Consider the following 14,667-nt stretch of genomic DNA (forward strand, 5'->3'; position numbering starts at 1 on the left):
TTTTGTCACTATCAGCTCAGTAAATAAAATCACAACAGCAATTTGTTTCCATTTCTCTGCAAATGAATAAAAATCAGATCAACAGCCCATATAGATTCTTCTTAATTGAATCACAGCTACCCTGGAAGATTATATGGCTGTATGACAGAATAGCTCAGAAGACACAAACCACAATGAATGCTGATTTGAGTGTCACCTTTAGCAGGACACTCATGACTGCTCTTTATCCAGCTTCAGACTCTCTAAGGAACAAATTACAGGAAGAAAGAAAAATAAAGCTGGCTAAGAATATGACACCCTCTGCACATTCTCATATAAAGCTGTTTTCAGAGCAGGATCACGCAGGCAACAAGTCATTTGTGCCATTTCTGTTGTAAGAGGTGTTCTCTCTTTTCTTCAGCTGTCTGTATTCAGTGGCACACTGCCTGTCTACAATGCATCTCCTCATGCCCGCAGTCACCCCAGCTACATTGTGCCAGAACAACACAGCAGCCAACGCACAGAGCTCCAGGAGAATCTGATGCAGGAAAAGAGGTGAGGAGTTAAGAGTAAAGCCCTTGTGGCAGATGAGGTGTAGGCTCTGAGTGCCAAGCAGAGGTGGAATCCCTCAATATGACTCACAGCACAGGGCAGTGAATCTGTGATTGGGAAAAGAACTATCCAAAACTTCTCCTGGACACCTCAGAGCTTTGATGTTCATAAATTCTTCTGAAAGAGCCACAGCTCCATTCATATTTGGCAAGGTAAGGAGTGACTTAGTGTGTCCACACTGGGTTTTAAGTGACACCTTTGGCCACTGGAATGGGCTGCCCGGGGAGGTGGTGGAGTCGCCGTCCCTGGGGCAGTTCAAGGCAGGATTGGACGTGGCACTTGGTGCCATGGTCTAGCCTTGAGCTCTGTGGTAAAGGGTTGCACTTGATGATCTGTGAGGTCTCTTCCAACCCTGATGATACTGTGATACTGTGTGATACTGTGAAGTTCAGGATTTTGGACTGCTGATTCTCCAGCTGGATCTTGGCTTCCAAACCTGCTACTATTTATAGAGATTTCTATCTCATCCTGAGAGAAAAGCCAGATCATTAATCTACAATGTTGCATAATAAACATTGTAAATTTATTAATAACCTATTTGGTTACTAATTAATGCCAAAAAGAAAGAGGGGAGGGGAAAGAAGCTTCCCTCAAAAAAAAAATCAAAATGAGAACAAAATTACTGACTAGGACAATCAGCAATCACCTTGCAATTACTACAAAAATGTGTTGATTGTGTCCTTAAAATCATAATCTTCCATGTTTTTCCTTTACAGTGTATACAAGTAAAAAAATTCCTCTGCTAAAAATACAAGCTAAATAAAATTCAAGATGTGTTTGTGCAAAGAGGAAGGATACAGGAGCTGAATTCTTGACAACAGCATCAAGCATTCACAAGCTGGAGCCAGCAGAAAAAATGGGGAGCGAGGAAAAAGTGTCTTTGTATTTGACAGGTTGAAAGTAACAAGACAATTTTGCTGGATTTACTCTTTAAAGAGCATATTATACAAACACGTTAATTTTGAGAGCACTTAACCTCAGTTTCAAGGGGAGGGGGGAGGACGGCTGAATATTAACGAGGCGAGCATCCAAGAGTGCAATGAAAAGCTGCCTCTTTTTTGTTGTTGTTGTTGTTGAATGTGATCTGGGGTTTTAAACCTTTGTGGGAAGACATTTGGCTGGAAGGTTTATTTGCCTGGGAGCACATTCTATTCGAGTACACAGAAACTGAATGTTTCAAGGCACATGGTTACAGAGACTTTTCACTTGCTCTTCAAAATCGCTGTTGCAAAAATAAATAAATAAAGCTGAAAACTCCAAATACCAACCCCCTCCACATCCCCCCCCCACATCCACCCCTAAATGAGCTACTCCTCCGATCTTCTCAAATGACCCAGATCTTTAGAGTGAAGTTTTCCTTTGCCTAGAAACTAAGTGGCTTTTCTTTTGCTCATTCAGCTGCTAGTTCTGGGAAAAGCCCAAAGAGAAACATTTAGATTGGAGGGGTCTTTGAGAAGATGTGACAGTTGACTGATGAGCATCCATAAAATGACAAAGAATAGTTGTGTGGAGCCGGTGCATCACATCGCCTCTCCCTGGGAAACTAATTGCTCTGAATTGTTAATAGTAACATTATTTTTCTGGCAATCATTTCTTTTGAATACCCAAAATGAGCATGAAACAGCTCCTTTGACCAGACATAAAAGTTAAATGTCCCAATGTTGATCAAATTAACTTCAGCTATGTGACAATGGACTATATTTGTGAGAAAATAATGAAGGGCACAAAGGGGAGCTTTATGCCAAGATTTCACAGTTGTAATGTAAAAATGTTTCTGTTGAACTAGGCCAGGGAACATTTCAATGGGGAAACAGAAGAGCACTGTCACTTTCTTTAAAAAAAAACCACATTCATTTTATGGATCTGAATGCTCCAGATAATTTCAGGAAGTTTAAATGGCTGGCACACCAACAGCAGCAGTATCAGGCTAACATCTCACGTCCTGGTCCTTCGCAAACATTCTCTTGAGGCTTTTGAAGCCCCTCTCCTGCAGCTCCTGCTCATTCCCCAGCCGGGCTATGGAACTCAGTGGACACTGCTCCCCACGAACAGGGCTGACATGCCAATGTGGTTAATTAACATGGCAGAGGCAGAAGCAGGAGTTGCAGCAGATGCACGAAAGGCTACACTAAAACGTAAACTACATCTCCTCTCTGTTTCTCATATGCAGCTGAAACTCTTCAGCTTCAGAAAACACAAAAATGCAAGTATTATGCAAACAGGGATAAGTAGGCACGGGAATGATTCAAAAACAAGCCTGGAAGAACTCCTTCTGCCTCACAAAAGATAAAACAGGTGCTCATATTTTCTTTATAAAGCCAATTTGGTGATGACCACATCTGTGTCTACCTGGAAAGATGTAAATGACCTCTAGGAATTCAGTTTGGATTTCCATCAGTGTTGGGAGAGCCTCCTCACACAAGCACTGATTTTCTACATATACAGTGTGCCTATATTTGTAAATATGCAAGCAAATATTTGCTTAACACCCCTGTGACTCCAGCTCTTCCAGTCTGTAAAGAGTCCATCTAACACCACATTTCATTCACACTGCCTGCATAGCAAATACTAAAGCCAATGTGGTTCGGCAGATACCAGCCAGCTGTATTTAAAAGCGTCCTCCTTGCTACAGAACCCACTTATAACCTCATTAAAGCTAAATCACTTCAGTACACCACTGTTAAGATTACAGTAAGTTCTTCTACTCTCCAAACACGTTATTATGAAAATCAGTAGACCTTCTGAAGAGAAAAAATTCAGTTGCAGTTTTGAATCATTCACGTGACATTTCCCCCTTAGTTTTTCCCCTCCAATCCCTTTCCATCTCAGTAATATGAAGATGTTGTGCAGCTTGGTGCCTGTGTGTTAAAACCTTGCTGTCAAAACAATTCTGGGGAAGCTGCCTTCCCTGCTGATTTTAACAGCTACACTAATTCATTTTGGGCTTTATTTGCAAACTCTCTTCTTTCTTGCATTCCAAGCTCCTGTGATATTTGGCCATACATGAAAAGGTAGTTAGTTAATTCATGTTTATGAAGATGCAGTGCGAACAGAACCGGGCTTTCACTGACTCCCACAGTGACCTAAATCAACTGTGAGAAGGTGTTTCTGTTTCATTCAGTGAAGGTTTAGCTCATTAAACTGTTTTCCTTCTCAGCATTGTTCACTGGGTTTGAACTGCATTGCTGTTAAATGCTCTTTAGCAGTTTAAAGGCTTTAAAGGAAAAGACTTATCAGTCTCTGTTTTTTACAGCACTAAATCTGCATTATTAGTTCATGCAGATAAGGGGATTTAAAAGCTCAGCTTGAAACCTCTCTCTTCTGTATTTATCTGACACTGCATAGTTCCAGTAGCTCAGCTGGAAATGTAGATCTATGAAGCTTTAAAGAGAGATTAAAGCCAAGAAAAGAAGTACTTTTCCCTCTATAGACGTGCTCACTTTCCCTTTTCCTACTGTCTGAAGGAGTGATGGCAGACAATGGTCAAAGATGGTTCCCAAAACCCTCTGAATGGGGACACTGTTGGTGGTAGCATTCATTCAAAGTGAGCTTCAGTGTATTGTCCTCCCCAATCAGCAGATCAGAATAGAGTTTGCTGGTGGCTGCCAAAAGGTTAGCAGTGCCGATGAAAGGGGTTTCCCATTATTCACTGCTCCTACAGAAGTCCCCCTTTGTGCCATCAGCCCATCACTTCACTCTGGAGGTCCGGATCTGCGGCTGGCTGCGCGCTCAAAATGGACCATTCAGCTGAATGCACCTCCCAGCAGCGGCCGGCACCCAGAGCCCACCGCCCGCTTTTCTGGGGACAGCCGAGCCGGGGCAGGTTTTGGCAGCGTCCCATTTTAACGATAGACCATCCTGACACCCCTGACCCACCGCTGACACTAACACTGCGCCCGTACCGCCTGCCCCTTGCCAGGGCATCGTGGGAGGTCCCGGGCCAAATTAGCTAATGGAGCACAGGGCGCGCCGCGGGCCAGCCGGCGACCGGCAGCAGCGACCCTCCGGCGGGCTGCCGCAGGGCCCTCCTGCGAAGCGCGGGGAAAGGAGAGGCCAGCGGAGCCAAACCAACATCCCCTAACAAGGAGCCGTTCCCACACTGCTCCAGGCAACAGGGCTCAAAACTCCCATCTGCCTGCACTTAGATCTCCGACTCCCCCGAGCAAGGGGTATTCTATAAACCGCTGCAGGCTACCTGTGTACAAACCTGCCCAAGTGCCTCCATCCTCTGATGACTTCAACAGGTTTTACCAGTGGCACAAAAGAAGGCACACTGGATTTTTCCTCTTTGTCCTTGTATCACCCCCAAAGTGAAAACAAATGCCTGTCCTGGAGAAATTCTTCCTCAGCCCTCTGCTGGGGTGCACAAGAAAAGCGCTGCTGTGCAGGCAGGGAAGACTCCTGCTCCGATGTCTTATAGAACCATAGAATCAACCAGGTTGGAAGAGACCTCCAACATCATCCAGTCCAACCTAGCACCCAGCCCTGGCCAATCAACCAGACCATGGCACTAAGTACCTCAGCCAAGCTTTGCTTCAACACCTCCAGGGACAGCGACTCCACCACCTCCCTGGGCAGCCCATTCCAATGCCAATCACTCTCTCTGGGAAGAACTTCCTCCTAACACCCAGCCTACCTTGCCTGTCTTCAAATGAGATTAAACTTAGAGAAATAAATAAGAGGCTGCAAGCAAGCGCCAGAAGGAAGAGCTCCATCAGACCCATTCTTCTGTCCAGCCCCTTAGATTTATCACATGGTCTTGGTTGGAAGAGACCTTTAAGCTCATCAATTCCAACTCAGCACTGCCACATCACCACTAAACCATGGTCCTCAGCACCACACCAACTCGGCTTTGAAATGACTCCAGGGATGCAGACTCTACCACTGCCCTGGGCAGCCTGGGCCAGCCCTTGACAACCCTTCTGGGGAAAAAAATGTTTCTCATGTCCAACCTAAATCTCCCTTGGTGCAGCTTAAGGCCACTTGCTCTTGTCCTGTCTCTTGTTACTGGGGAGAAGAGACCAACCCCTACCTGGCCCCAACCTCCTTTCAGGAAGTTGTAGAGAGCCAGAAGGTCTTCCATTCCTCAGCCTTCTTTTCTCCAGACTGGACACTCCATTAATTTCCCTTCAGCTGCTCCTAACCAGACCTGTACTCCAGACCCTTCACCAGCTTTGTTGCCCTTCTCCAGACCTACATCAGCACTTCAGTGCCCTTTTTGGAGTGAGTGGCCAAAATGTAAATTTGAAGTGTCTGGTACAGGGTGACAATCCTTGCCAAGGTCCTGCTGGCCATTCCACTGCTGCTATGATGTCGGTGGCCTCCTTGGCCACCTGGGCACATGCTGGTTCATCTTCAGCTGCTGCTGATCAACAGCCCCAGGTCCTTTCCTACCAGGCAGTTTTCAGCCACTGTGCCCCCAGCATGGAGCTTCAAAGGGGTTGTTGTGAGCCAAGTGCAGGACCCGGCATGGTGCCCTATTGAACTTCATACCATTGGCCCCAGCTCATCCATCCAGACTTGATCAGGGTCTAAGTCATGCTGATCTAAGACTCACCAGGATTCCAAATCACTGCTCCCCTCCTCTCAGCAAGCTCCATTCACTGAAGTGGCACCCACTGCCCACCTGTGATGGATGGTATGCTGGGTCTCAGCACCTTCCTTCTGAGCTGGGCCTGACTACACTGCAGCACTTAGTGCCCACAGCAGACCAGCCAAGAGACCCCAAGGCCACACCTTGCTATGGAAAAGGGGAGAGCATCTCATGCTATGAGGTGTAGCTGCAGAGAGCTCTCAGAGCCTGGCACCCGCTGGCACCCATGGCACTGCTGCGTCATGCCAGGCAACAGGACCAGGGCAGAAAACAGTACACAGGGTGCTCTGTTTCTGTCTTTTCCAGCCAGAACAGTTTGTTTCGAGCACCGCCTCATGTCACAGCTCACTGGGAGTCATGACTGCTTTCCAGATACACTTCATAGCTCCCTGTCTCAGGCAAACACCAGGCCAGGCAGTGCATGCACGGCCATGCAGAAACGATGATTTATCTTTTTTTCTCCTGGCTTCATAACTGCTAATTAGAGCAATTGTAAAGTGCTGGGTATTCTGGGACCGTCCTCTGTACTGTACCAATCTGCACAGTCTGTCACACCATTACAAACCATGATGTCACTGGTGACAGCAATGGCTGCACACAAGTGCTGTGCTGCCTGGTGAAGATGAGCTGTGACTGAGCTCATCTGAGACTCAGGCTCGGCAGGGTTGAACATCACGGGTCTGGAGCTGGCCAAGAGAGCCTGAGGGAGCTGGATTTGGTCAGTAGAGGCTGAGAGAGCAGGATTTGGTCACTTCACAGAAAGCATGGCTATAGGAGCAGCTTGCTGCCAGCATTATCTATCTAGAAGTTACTGAGCCAGGCTCTTCCCAGCAGTGCACACCAGAAGGTGAGGGGCAAGGGACAAAAACTGTTTCAAGGACCAGGGATTAGGGAGAAAAAGCCTCACAATAAGCACAGTCAGATACAGTAATGGGTGACTCAGAGAAGCTGGAAATCACCCTGCATGCAGATTTATGAAGCTCAGCTGGACGAGCCTTGAACAACCTGCTGAGGATGAACTAGGGACTCGCAGAGGTCCATCCCAACTGGAACCATTCTATTATCCTGTAACTGAAAACAAACTGGAATGGGAGTTTTCTAAGACTCCATACAGACTAAAAAGAAGGAAATTTAGCTAACAGGTTTAAAGATAAACCTGCTTTCTGCTCTACAGGTTGTGGTGGCAATCTCAGACAGATTCTCTGTTCTCAGCAGTTTAGCTTAAAACCTTAAGTGTCATAAACTGACCCGTGATTGGCACCTTCTGGAGAATACTGGTAAGAAGTGATCATCTTCAGTTCACAGCATAAATTCCTCTCCATTTCTGAGTGTGCCTTTGGAAACATTTTTCACAGGGTGCTTTTGAAGAGAGCAGATGGAAAGAGGCCAGGAAAGGCCAATACATACCTATCAAGTACATAGCCCAGAGCCTTATGCCGTATTCCTGAGTAAACCGATGGGCTTGTTTCCCAAGCAATTAAATTGGAAGCATCATGGAAAAGATGAATGTTTACCAAGTCAAAGGCACTATGACAAAAAAAAAAAGGGAAAAAAATGATTCAGGATAAAAGAAAACCACATTTGTTGCATCAGCAAAGCATTCAACATTGTAACATCGTATTCTCTTTAATATTTACTCACACAGACTGTGCACATTAAGCTGTCAGAAAATCATCAAAGGCCATTACCAAACTTATGACAACTCACCCATGGGTAAGCCTGCCTCTAGGCTTTAGCTGCAAGTACAGGTAAGATGGAAATGGCAAGCTGTGTGCTGGTGACAATTCACAGAAATCAAGCAGTACCCTCTCTTGCTGAAGTATTTTTTCAAGCACAACTGAATGTGTGAACAAACAGCTTTGGGTTTATAAAGCTGTAGCCAAACACCTGTGGAATGGTGGCTTTACAACAAACAACTTAAAAAAGTTACTGACAGGAGAACTTTTTTGAAGGATAAATCATATCACTGCAACGCCTCATCTGTCCCTGTGTGGAGAACACTGAGACAGTTGTGGTCAATCTGCACACTGCTTACAGTTGAGAAGAGAAGGAGGAGGAGGACACAGAAGTTTAACTCTGACTATGCTGGTAGGAACAGAGAATCATCACATTGCTTCAGTTGGAAAAGACCACTAAGATCATCAAGTCTAATGGTTAGCCCATCACTGCCACGTCACCATTCAACCAGCTGAATCAACAGCTGAAAGGCTGTGAGGCCATCCAGAGAGAGATGGACAGACTGAGAGCTGGGCACAGAGGAACCAAAGGAGGTTCAACAAGGACAAGTGCAGAGTCCTGCATCTGGCAAGGAACAATAAACTGCACCAGTATAGACTGGGAGGTGATCTGCTGGAGAGCAGCCCTGTGGAGAGGGACCTGGGGGTCCTGATGCATAACATCCATGGCACAGCAATGTGCCCTTGTGGCCAAGAAGGCCAATGGGATCTTGGGGTGTATTAGGAAGAGTGTGTCCAGCAGAGCAAGGGAGGTTCTCTTTCCCCTCTACTCTGCCCTAGTGAGACCCCATCTTGAATACTGTGTTCAGTTTTGGGCTCTCCAGTTTAAGAGGGATAGGGATCTGCTGGAGAGGGTCCAGTGGAGAGCTACAAGGATGATGAGGGGACTGGAGCACTGTCTTATGAGGAGAGGCTGAGGGACCTGAGGCTTTTTAGTCTGGAGAAGAGAAGACTGAGAAGGGATTTAATAAATGTTTATAAACATCTGAGGGCTGGGGGTCAGGAGAGGTGGGACAGGCTCTGCTCACTTGCTGCCTGGGATAGGACAAAGAGCAATGGATGTAAGCTGTAGCACAGGAGGTTCCAACCTGTCTACAACTACCTGAAGCGAGGTTGTAGCCAGGTGGGAGTTGATCTCTTCTGCCAGGCAAGCAGCAACAGAACAAGGGGACACAGTCTCAAGTTGTGCCGGGGGGGGGGTCTAGGCTGGATGTTGGGAGGAAGTTCTTCCCAGAGAGAGTGATTGGCATTGGAATGGGCTGCCCAGGGAGGTGTGGAGTTGTTGTCCCTGGAGGTGCTGAAGCAAAGCCTGGCTGAGGCACTTAGTGCCATGGTCTAGTTGATTGGCCAGGGCTGGGTGCTAGGTTGGACTGGATGATTTTGGAGATCTCTTCCAGCCTGGTTGATTCTATGATTCCACCTCAACAAAAGGGAGAACTTCTTTACTGCAAGGGTCACAGAGCACTGGAACAGGCTCTCCAGAGAGGTTGTGGAGCCTCCTTCTCTTGAGATTTTTAAGGCTCATCTGGATGCATTCCTCTATGACCTGAGCTAGATTGTGTGGTCCTGCTCTGTCAGGGGGGTTGGACTCGCTGATCTCTCTAGGTGCCTTCCAACCCCTAACATCCTGTGATCCTGTGACCTGCAGACAGTGGTGCTCTCCATTAGCACCTATGTGTGCTAAAAAAGCTTTGGCAGTTCCTTTTGAGGACACAGAGAATCATAGAACCAACCAGGTTGGAAGAGACCTCCAAGAAGAAGACAAACACACCTCCTGTTCAGAACGAGTCTGCAGCCTGTCAGCAAGGACACAGGAACAGACTTTGGCAGAGAGAACAACCAGGGTGAAACCAGAAACAGAGTCAGACAAAGGATGTGGACACAGCAAGTAACAGCAGTCAGAACAGCACAAACACAATTGTGATACACACATCACCAAACAGGTAGCAGAAATGCTTTTTCCAGGGCCTGGCAGGGGGTTTGACACAGGACCAGTGTATCTTGCTCAGGGAACTCACAGGGATGATAAAATAGCCCTACTAAGCTTTGTATGCATTCGTATATCTAGGTACATCATTGGTACCTCACCGCAAAACATAACCTGGAGATGATGGCTTGAGATGCTCATTCCTGTCTGGCTGAAGGGTGACCTGAAAGAATCCCTGCAGGACAGGGAGAAGAGGCCCCAAGTCACAAACTCGCTTCCTGTGTGAAGGCATCTACACTCCATCCCCATCTGCTTAAAATCTGCTTGTTCTTAACACTGGCTAACAAAAGGACTTTCCACCTACAACTTCCCTGTCCTGACATTAAAACTGTCATCATGTTATCAGTTTTCCTGGCAATTAAACTGATTTCCTTCAGTCCTTCCTGCAGCAAGACAGACAGTAACCAGTCTCCCAGATGTAGCAAGCTGAATTTTTTCAGCTCCCGCTCACATATTCCTGTCACTTTTGACTGCTGCTCTTCCTCCAGCTTAGCTGAAGCACAGCGCTCAAAACAGGGCACGGTACTCCATCAAAGGCCTTGGCAGCACTCAATTAAATAATTACCATACTTCCACCCCTTCATGTCCTTCACATGATGTATCTATTAACACATCTCACTAAGATAATGGTGACCTGAATTCAGCTTCTCCTCCAGCATGGAGCTGCATCAAAAGCAGCATGGCCAGCAGACTGAGGTGAGGTGATTCTGCCACTTTGCTCTGTTCTGGTGAGGCCTCACCTGGAGTCCTGCATTCAGCTCTGGAGTTCTCAACAAAGGAAGGGCATGGACCTGATGGAGCAGCTCCAGAGGAGGGCCATGAAAATCATCAAGGGGCTGGAACACCTCTCTTATGAGGACAGGCTGAGGGAACTGGGGTTGCTCATCCTGGAGAATTGAAGGCTCCGAGCAGACCTAACAGCAGCTTTCCAGTACCTGAAGAGGGCCTGCAAGAAAGCTGCAGAGAGACTGTTCCCAAAGGCCTGAGTGATAAGATGAAGGTCCCTTCCACCCCAAACCACTCCATGGGTACTGAGGTGGTTATTCTCAGTGCTGCACTTGTGCTTCTGAATCCCCCTCTAGAGGTGCAGTGCTCTGCACTTCCCTGACTTGCAATCTTACTTTCACTACAATACCAAACCACTTTTCAGTGCTGACTCTGGCACAGTAGCAAGCATCCCCAGGTTCATGCTACAGACATATGTTATAGATGTACTCCCTGCCCCATTCTCTCTACCAAACACAGACAACAAATGTGAACTCCGTTTAAGGCTGCAAAGCATTCAGGGCACTACCTGACAGCTGTTAACACCATAGCACTAAGAACTACTGGTACAGAAATACCACAGAAATACTACTGGTACTGGTACAGAAATAAGTATCTCCCCTGCACACTCTCTAGTCAGCATGGGTTTAGGAAGGGCAGGTCCTGCCTGACCAACCTGATCTCCTTTTATGATCAGGTTACCCACCTGGTGAATGTGGAGCAGGGTGTGGATGTAGTCTACCTGGACTGCAGCAAAGCCTTTGACACTGTCTGCCACAAGCAGCTCCTTGCACAGCTGGCAGCTCATGGCTTGGACAGATTCACTCTGGTAAGGGTCAAGAACTGGCTGTAGGGATGGGCCCAGAGAGTGGTGGTGAATGGTGCCACATCCAGTTGGCAGCTGTCACTAGTGGTGTGCCCCAGGGATCAGTGCTGAGCCCAGTCCTCTTCAATATCTTTACTGATGATCTGGGCCAGGGTATCAAGTCTATATCATCAGTAAGCTTGCAGATGACACCAAGCTAGGAGGAGGTGTGGAGCTGTTGGAGAGTAGGAGAGCCCTGCAGAGGGACCTTGCCAGGCTGGATGGGTGGGCAGAGGCCAATGGGATGAGACTGAACCCTTGTTCAGGGTTCTACACTTTGGCCAGAACAACCCCAAGCAGCACTACAGGCTGGGGACAGAGTGGCTGAGAGCAGCCAGGCAGAGAGGGACATGAGGGTGAAGGTAGATAGTAGCTGAACATGAGGCAGCAGTGTGCCCAGGTGGCCAAGAGAGCCAATGGCATCCTGGGCTGGATCAGGAAGAGTGTGGCCAGTAGGACAAGGGAGGTTATTCTGCCCCTTTACTCAGCACTGCTCAGGCCACACCTTGAGTGCTGTGTCCAGTTCTGGGTTACTCAATTCAAGAGAGATGTTGAGGTACTGGAATGCGTCTAGAGAAGGGCAATGAAGCTGGTGAAGGGGCCTGGAGCACAGCCCTGTGAGGAGAGGCTGAGGGAGCTGGGGGTGTTTGGGCTGGAGAAGAAGAGGCTCAGGGCTGACCTCATTGCTGTCTACAAGTACCTGAAGGGAGGCTGTAGCCAGGTGGGGTTGGGCCCTTCTGCCAGGCAAGCAGCAATAGAACAAGGGGACACAGTCTCAAGTTGTGCCAGGGGAGGTCTAGGCTGGATGTTAGGAGGAAGTGTTGGCAGAGAGAGTGATTGGCACTGGAATGGGCTGCCCAGGGAGGTGGTGGAGTCACCATCCCTGATTGATTGGATAGGGCTGGGTGCTAGGTTGGAGTGGATGATGTTGAAGGTCTCTTCCAACCTGCTTGATTCTATGGTTCTACGATCACTTAGCTCTAACGCCTCTGCCATGGGCAGGGACACCTCATTCTAGATCAGGTTGCTTAATGCTCCATGCAGCCTTGCCTTAAAAACTTCCAGGTTTGTTATTTATTGAAGTTAAAGGAATTAAGTAACTGTGTTGAACTTATGAGTATTTAAAGGTAATTTACAGGTTGGGCTGCCCAGGGAGGTGGTGGAGTCACTGTCCCTGGAGGCGTTGAAGCAAAGGTTGGATGAGGCACTTAGTGCCATGGTCTGGTTGATTGGACAAGGCTGGGTGCTAGGTTGGACTGGACGATGTTGGAGGTCTCTTCCAACCTGCTTGATTCTATGATTCTATTTTATTCTATCCAAGATTCTGAAAAAAGGCAAGCCAGAAGAAGGTGCATCTGGTTATGCATTTTATTGTTTGGGTTTGTTGGGTTTTTTTTCTTCTTCTTAAAATGAAATCTCTGAGTGCCCTAAGATTTTTTAATTCTTCATTTACATTTACACTAAAGAAGAATAATGGATATGAAAATCATGGATTCCCAAAGGAACTTAAGCAGGGCAGATCATGAAATGACAGCGGAGGAAAAAGAAGAGTTATCTGAAATCTTTTAAAGCCACTTTTTGGGGGGTTATGGCAGCCTTCTATTTTTGGCATGCGGAGTTGTTCCATCACAATGTTTTCCTAGGCAGGGAAAATTAATGTCTGCCTTCAAGGATGCACAGAGAGGTGTTAACAAGTCTCCTGGCTCTTATTTCTATTGAACTGTTGGCATGGAGAAACGTATTGATCAAAAGTCAGGGTGATGAAAATGGCCAGAACTTTGTTCATATGAATTTAAACACTGATCATACCATGAACACACCAAGCATTTAGACCTAATTAGGAGTATTTTCTACCCCTTGTCTTTTCCATAATGTTTCACTTCCATTCTCCAGAAATGGTTCACAGTTCCTCGCCCCTTCAACTTCTCATTGGGAGAATCTGAGCTCTCATCAGATCCTGTGGCTCACAATCACAGGTTGTTCCAGACAAAAAGCACCCACCATAGCTGTGAGCCTCCTCATTCTCAATTCCCAATATTCTCTCAGGACACAGAAGTGTAGTATATCATCTACTTGGAAGGCTGCTCTTTCCAAGAACTCTCCTTTTCTGATATCAGCCTTTCAATCTGTCTCTGAAGAGCATTTTTTTTTCCCTTGGAAAGGCCCAAAGTGAAATTATTTTTTCCTGCAAAGGGGACAGACAGGACAGACCTTGGAAAAGGCATGATATAGGAGGAAAGACTAGTAACTGGTGCTAAAAGCCCACTTCTGCAGCTGCTGGAATCACATCCCATGCCATATAGATCTGAAAAAATTAACAAGAACCTACATTATTCCCGTGCTGCCTACCAGATTTCTGGGTCAGAAGTCTGCAAAAGGAGAAATCCTGTCACTTTTCTGTTTTCCACAAACTGTTTGCTCAGTCTCATAGATGTGCTTATGCCAAGAAGCAAGTAGACTGCTCAGCACTCAAATACAGCCTGTGTAAGCAGCCATCAGGCTTTAAAACCAAGCTTACAACTTTAAGACATGAAACAACAAGAGGAGCAAGGGAAAAGTGTGGAATGTGCACACAGACTGAAGTGACTAGAACATAAATACACAGTAAAGATCAAAATATGACTACATGGTCAAAAGTAAGGTCAGATTTCCAGGTAAGACTAGAGGAATCTGAACCATCTATGACTTCACTGAGCTCTCCCTGTGTTCAGACAAAGAGCATTGTCAAGCTCTTCCAGGTGGAGCTGCTTCCTTCAACACCGGCTACTACAATTGCTGCTATCATTGCTACTGAAGAGAGGAGGATTTCCATACTCAGTAAACAGCTTCTGTGTGACACAGACCTCTCGTCAGCACTAGCTGGCCCTCTCCTCCCAAAGACAGTGATCTAGGAGGCAACACCATAATGATGTTCTATGTCAAAGAGCTGCCTGCTTCCCTCAGCCTCCATCTCTTCAGACTGTTGGATGTTCCCAAAAGCAAAAACTGTTTGTTTCCTCTGTAGATTTTTACAGCACAGCTCATGTGGAACTCTCCCTGCTTTGACAACGGCCAGGTCAGGTTGAGCTTCAGCAAATCCTGCAGGGTGGGATGTTTCCTTGCAGTCTGAGCACACAGGCAGGAGGTGCTG

General features: G+C 46.9%; 1 protein-coding gene across 2 annotated transcripts in view; it reads right to left on the reverse strand.

Moving 5' to 3' along the window:
• The window catches only part of INPP5A (inositol polyphosphate-5-phosphatase A), a 276,814-nt gene that overhangs the window by 95,318 nt on the left and 166,829 nt on the right, over nucleotides 1-14,667 (reverse strand). For both annotated transcript variants that reach the window (XM_064145101.1, XM_064145102.1), the window contains exon 8: nucleotides 7,592-7,711. In XM_064145101.1, coding sequence (XP_064001171.1) covers nucleotides 7,592-7,711 — 120 coding nt within the window. The remainder of the gene's footprint in view (nucleotides 1-7,591; nucleotides 7,712-14,667) is intronic.

The sequence above is a fragment of the Pogoniulus pusillus genome, chromosome 6, assembly GCF_015220805.1.
Source record: "Pogoniulus pusillus isolate bPogPus1 chromosome 6, bPogPus1.pri, whole genome shotgun sequence".
Lineage (NCBI taxonomy): Eukaryota > Metazoa > Chordata > Aves > Piciformes > Lybiidae > Pogoniulus > Pogoniulus pusillus.